Source organism: Cariama cristata, unplaced genomic scaffold, assembly GCF_000690535.1.
Source record: "Cariama cristata isolate BGI_N322 unplaced genomic scaffold, ASM69053v1 scaffold13613, whole genome shotgun sequence".
Classification (NCBI taxonomy): domain Eukaryota; kingdom Metazoa; phylum Chordata; class Aves; order Cariamiformes; family Cariamidae; genus Cariama; species Cariama cristata.
Window position 1 is genome coordinate 43,275 of NW_009607886.1, and position 6,028 is coordinate 49,302.

At 43.8% G+C, this 6,028-nt stretch overlaps 1 protein-coding gene across 1 annotated transcript; it reads right to left on the reverse strand.

Moving 5' to 3' along the window:
* Window positions 1–272: 272 nt before the first annotated feature.
* On the reverse strand, window positions 273–5,147 carry VPS18 (vacuolar protein sorting 18 homolog (S. cerevisiae); the record flags this gene model as incomplete). Its single annotated transcript, XM_009696916.1, has 4 exons — window positions 273–1,364; window positions 2,104–3,974; window positions 4,729–4,820; window positions 5,006–5,147. Coding segments are annotated over 4 exons (2,834 nt in total), but the record flags the coding sequence as incomplete, so codon positions are not given.
* Between the last annotated feature and the right edge of the window lie 881 nt (window positions 5,148–6,028).

Genomic DNA, 6,028 nt, shown 5'->3' on the forward strand with positions numbered 1-6,028 from the left:
GCAAATGACTTAAGTGTATTATGAGACACTCCTGCTTGAGAATTATACACATTCTTATATTACATTGTGTAGAAACATGTATTCGTGTAGCATGACGTTTACAAAATATATATGCAAGAGCCTTTGTCCTTTCATGTTCTTTCCATGTATGTGGTTATAGACTTCCAGCAAAAAGGAAATCGAAGGCAATTCTAGCTTTGAAAGTGATGAATGAAGACTACACTGCTTAGTGTTCTTCACTACCTTTCCCTTTAAGCTTGTCTTCACCAAAACAAATACCACACAGCAGGGAAGACAAATCATAGGTTGTTCCCAATTCCTTCTGGACAACAAGGCACTCCATTAGCTTCACACTGAGAACCTCAGACCAGCTGCAAGCAGCAAACATCTGCCAAATATATTCCAGTAGGTTAACTCTAACTATTGTTCAAGTTCTTAGACAGCCACAGCTATATCTCCCCTTTGTTCAAGACTAGTTCACTGTAATCTTGATAACAAGACCCCGCTAACTCTTTCCTTAGAGTTCCACAGAAGCCACTGTGCTCCTGCTTCTGGAGGTTATGTTCCCACCACAGAAGCTTCACAAGTTGTGAACAAAACCACTCTGGTGCACCGAGAGTTGCAGATTTGGAAAACTACAGCCAGCTTTGCATCTCCTCTTCATACTTTTGGGGATCAATAAAAGGCTTGTCAATGGACCGGATCATCAGCTCACCACAGTACACACATTCGGCTGCCACAATATCATCGATGTCAGCTTTGATCTGTTCCCGGCTCTGCTGCCCTTTCCCCAAGCTAATAGTATCTGTGTCCTTGGGACGATGGTGACTCTTGGAAGGCTGACTGGTAGCTGCTAGCTTCTTCTGAAGATCTTCAAGTTTTGCCTGCTTATAGGCAGGAAGGTTTGGGAAAACTGCTTGGAGAAGACAGTCATAGTGAAACATGTGACCACACAGGAAAAGGTAAAAAGGGCGGTTTAGAAGTGGAAAGTCACAAGCAGCACACTTTTCCTGAGGCTCCACAGAGCCATACTTATTTCTCATTTCCTGGATGTCCTCTCGGATTCTCTTGGCACTCTGTGTGGCTTCCTCCATCTCTCTTTTCAGTTCCTCAATGTGTTTGTTGTAGTCCTCCAGGGAGTTACAGATTGCCTCCTTGAAATGGTCAATAGTGACAAAGTCTGGAAAGAACGGCAGGACGTCTTCAATCTTCAACAGGGCACAGCTGGAAAGGCAGGCCATTGCCTTCTTGACATCCTTCTCTTCCTGAACAACATGGCGAGCAATCTTCAACCAGAGCTTCTTCCGGAGTTCCTCATCATCTTCAGGGAGATCTGCACAGGACTTGGCAAGATCAACATCGACCTAGAAGTTGGATAGATAAGGAAACTGAGTTAAGCTTCCCTCTCTGTTTATCTACCATTCAACTTCAAAGCCTGCTGTCCATTATTGGAGGCATTAATAGAAAACTTCTACTGCTCTCTCATTGCCTATGGCTGTACTACTGACCTGCTCCTGGTTTACATGTCAAACACCTCTCCTCTCCAGCAGTATTCCTCTGTGAAGATTTGTGTGCTACCCAGCAGAGAACAACAAAGCCCAGCACTACAATAAGGGCAAATCCATGTTACAGTATTTTTGCTGGCCACACATTTCAGCAAAGACCAACAGATGCCAATAGAAAAAAATCCAACATTTCCCTGAAGGTCAGATGAAGCTGACAAAGGCATTCTTCCGTGATAATTATCACAGCTAGGAATAGAAAGTAATTAGAATGCTGAACAATAGCTATACAAGTCTTGCACAAATGCAGATATGCTAAAGGTATTTTGTTAGAGACTGAGCTTAAGACAGACAGTACTCCCCCTTGTACCTTCCATGCCCCTACCCTCAATTACGGCTTGTCACAGGCAGCTGTCTACTTAAAATAATTGTGAAAGCACAGAAGTATGTTAATAGAGACAGGTCTTTCTTCCTAGACTTGGCTGCACAGCTCCTACTCATGAGTACGTCCAGTTCCTCTCAATGCTCAGTTGTTCACAATAACTTGAACAAGCTACATTCCTATATATCATAGCATGCACGCACAGACACACACACATACCTGTAAGGCGAGATCCACAGCCTCCTCATATAATTCCATCACTTTGTAAATATGGACACATGCATGGTGGTGCCCATGCTCTGCACACAGGCGCAATGCATACTTCAGGTCATAGTGGATCCTGTTTGGGTTGGTTCCTGCTTGCTCCAGGTATGACAGCAGTGAGTCTGGCCGACACAAAGCGTAAAGAGACAACAGGTAGTTGTGAATGGCTTGCTGGGTTTCCTCCAACTGATAGACACAGAACTCCATGTATCTAATGGCTTCATTGATCTGCTGCATGCTGGCACTCTGGCTATAGTTAACAAGGGCTGGAATGAGGTTCCTGGCATCCAGTCTAGAGCCCATAGAAATCCAGGCATCAACTACCTTCTTGGGAATATGCTGGATGAGGACCGGAGAGAACTTGTAGAACAGTTTCTCATCTCTGTGCCTGGACAGCACATTTAGAGCTTCATCGTACTCATCATGCTGGCAGTGGTGAGCTACTACACGCTCGTAGTCCTGCATGATGACTGCAAAGTAGACCATGTGCTCTGTGTCCCCATGGCTTGCCAACAGCTCATAAATAGATGCCCGGTTATTAAATAGACAGTCTTTGTTTTTAGGACTGCTCAGGAAAGTGCGAAACTTTTCCCGTGTATCCAAATAGAGATTTCGCTGTGAAGGATCTCCTTCCAATATACCTAGCCAGTTCAGGTACAGCTCCGTTAACCACGTGGTCAGCAGAGTGGTCTGTGTCTTCTCAGAAGGCTTTAGGTTACTTAGTTTCTTAATCAGAAACTCCATCAGGGCCTCTTCTTGCTTGGCTTCAATGAACTTAAGGGCAATTTCCTCAAAGTAGTTCTGGGTCAGTGCATAACATTTGGCACTGTCTAGATACCTCTTGTTTTGGAAGCAGTGCTCTGCCTCTTTTGCCAGCACAATATCTAGGCACTCTGGACGATCTTTACAATACTCTTTGGCTAAATCAAATTTGTTCATGTTCATATACATCTTCCACACATCTCTAGATTCCCGCTGGACGTGGTAGCGGAACACTACTTTCTCAGTGTGGATCCATATCTGCTGGACTGTGGGATCTTTGATCATGCATGTCAGCAAGCCAAACTTCTCCAAGAACAGATCTTGAAAAACAACCTGCCCATTCAGAGTGCATACAGCCTTAACCCGATCAGGCAGCAGCAACAGGAAGTGGAACTGGGTAAGTACAATGGATATCGGCTTGTTCACGGTTATGTCAATATCGGAAGGATAAACCCAGACCCGTTCATCACTCAAAATTGAATCAGGACGGCTATAATCCAATGTACCATATAAAACACCATTTCCCATCATCCAGGCAAAGGAGCGTGGGTTGGAGCGCAGTTTTGGGGTGTAAAAGGCTATCTCACTGAAACCCAAGTTGGCCGGAAACTCTCGGAAGCTTGGCAAATGGTCAGCATGCATAGCAAATATGGAGCTGAAGCCTTGCTGTTCTGTCCCTTCAGGCACTTTGCCAACAAACTGGAAGAGTCTCTTTCGAGTGGTGGCTATAATAAAAAACTTCCCTTCTATCCCTCGTTCAATCTCCAAGCAGCAGACTGGGGCAGGTCCCGATTCCTCCTCCAGAGTGTACACCTGTCGGAAGTACTGGTCGGGATTAGTGCTGAAGAGGCTTCCCTCGCTGACCGAGATTTCAGACTCATAGATCTGTCCCTGGGCTGTCCCCACCAGTATAGGCCCAGTGTTGGTCTCTGAACCAAGAAATTTGTTCCAGCCGACACTTTCAATCAAGTGGCCTTTCCAGCGGGAGAGTGCTCGCACTTTCTGAACGCTTCTGTTCAAGTAAAGGCATTCACTGGTGTTCAGAGCAATCAGGAGATGAGAGCCTGCCAACAGGAGAGAGGTATGGGAAGGAGAAGGAGAGAACAAATTAAGACTGTGCCTAAGCAAGCCAAATTCCTGAGGTTTCTAATTGTCACATTTGATAAGCTCTGATATCAACATAGCTAATCCAAGACTTTCCCAGGCATTCATAGGAATGTGGGGGATTTCCATGCTGGATCAGAATGGTAGTACGTATGTTGCAAACTTAAATTACTAGTCCCAGATGCTTCAGCAAGAAGGTATTCTTCTGTTTAGTAAGTGTTCTAAGGATAAACAGCTTCCAGAGTTCTCTCCTGTCCCTGACAGTTGGTGACAGATATGAGCACCTCTTTCCAAACATTTCGTTTGTTTGGGGTTTTGGTGGGATTTTTTTTTTTTGTTAGAATCAGTCAAGGCTACAGTGAGCTGCAGATATCTTACAGTCCTTTTTAAAAATTCTTACATACAGCACAGGGTGACTGCAAAAATTTCCTTTTATTGGTTTTAGCAGCCTTGCTCAGAGCAACCTAATTGCATTTGTTCGTTTTGGAGAGTTCAAAAAGCAACAAAGTACATACAACAAGCCAGGGTTTTTCTAATAGCACAGGGGCAAATCAGTAGGCACGGCCCCTGGGCAACGGAGTCTTGCCCACAGAAGAACCACCTGTTCTCATTATTTACAGAGTAGAAGAACTCCTTCACCACTGCTTGTTATGCACATTCAATTGCATCTGCTGCCAAACAATGTCTGTAAATATACATAGTCCGTTGCCTCACCTGTGTGGTCCAAAAACATCTTGTAGACTTTGGCTTCATCTTTGCGTCCCAGCTCTACCTGATTAGGTTCATCTGGCTTCCCAAGATCAATCCTGCAAAGAGAAACCACGAAAGCATGCTTCCAACAAAAGTTCATGTAGGCGTAATTGCTTACTGTTTTCCATATTGGGTTCACAGCTACTTACCCAGTTTGTAACTAAGTTCTCTAACAACTTAAGAAAAAAAAAAAAAAGGCAGGAGAAAACAAGCAATAACTTCAGGCCTCTGGCAGCATTACCTGAGAAGCGTGTCTTTGCCAAGGCTCATACAGAGCTGGTTAGAGGAGACCACTAGGCTGTTAATTTTTTCTGGAGGAGCAAAATCAATCCTTTGCTTGTTAAATATTGGTGTTTCCTTCTCCAGTCGTGCATTCACATATCCTGGAAAAAGAACATGAACACTTAAAAACAAAACAAGACAAAACCCCACACTACATCAAAATCTAACCTAAGAGGCTAGAAGGATCATCGCCTGCTCCGAGTTTTACTGAAAAGGGAGTGTGCTCCATGGAGCACGAACACAGAGAGCAGCACTCATGTAGATATATATAACAGGAAACGAAAGTAGTAATATGTTTTACTGTCTTGTCACAAAACTGCAAACTTGCCACAAGCATTGAAAGCATACAAAATTCCAGGGGAAGCCACAAGACTGTCACATAAACTGCAAAAAAAGCTGAAAATGAGAGTAGAATCACAAAGTAATTTGTTTTCCTTGGTTGACAGTTTATTTGTCCAAGACAGGAAAGAATGTTTGGTATTACGTAAGAGACAAAGAGGGCTCTGGTTTGACACTCCCATACAAGCTACCCAAGAGACCACTGTGGCATTAATTGAAATATATTTCTCTTTTATTCCATGTTGGAATTGAACAAGCTACCATACTTGACATCCATCATTCACAAGCTAAAGCTATTTTTAAAGCCACATTGGGGTTTTTTGTATCCACGTAGCAGACTTCAGAGAGAGAAGTCTGTTGGATTATTCGCTCCAGGGAACACAGCTGGAGGTCACAATGACGCTTTTACCATAACCCTGTTTTACTAACCATAATACTAGCCTAACTGCAACTTCCCAGTTGCTGCACATTGGGTTTTTTTGTATCCACGTAGCAGACTTCATCAGAGAGAGAAGTCTGTTGGATTATTTGCTCCAGGGAACACAGCTGGAGGTCACAATGACGCTTTTACCATAACCCTGTTTTACTAACCATAATACTAGCCTAACTGCAACTTCCCAGTTGCTGCTGGAAGGCATGTGAA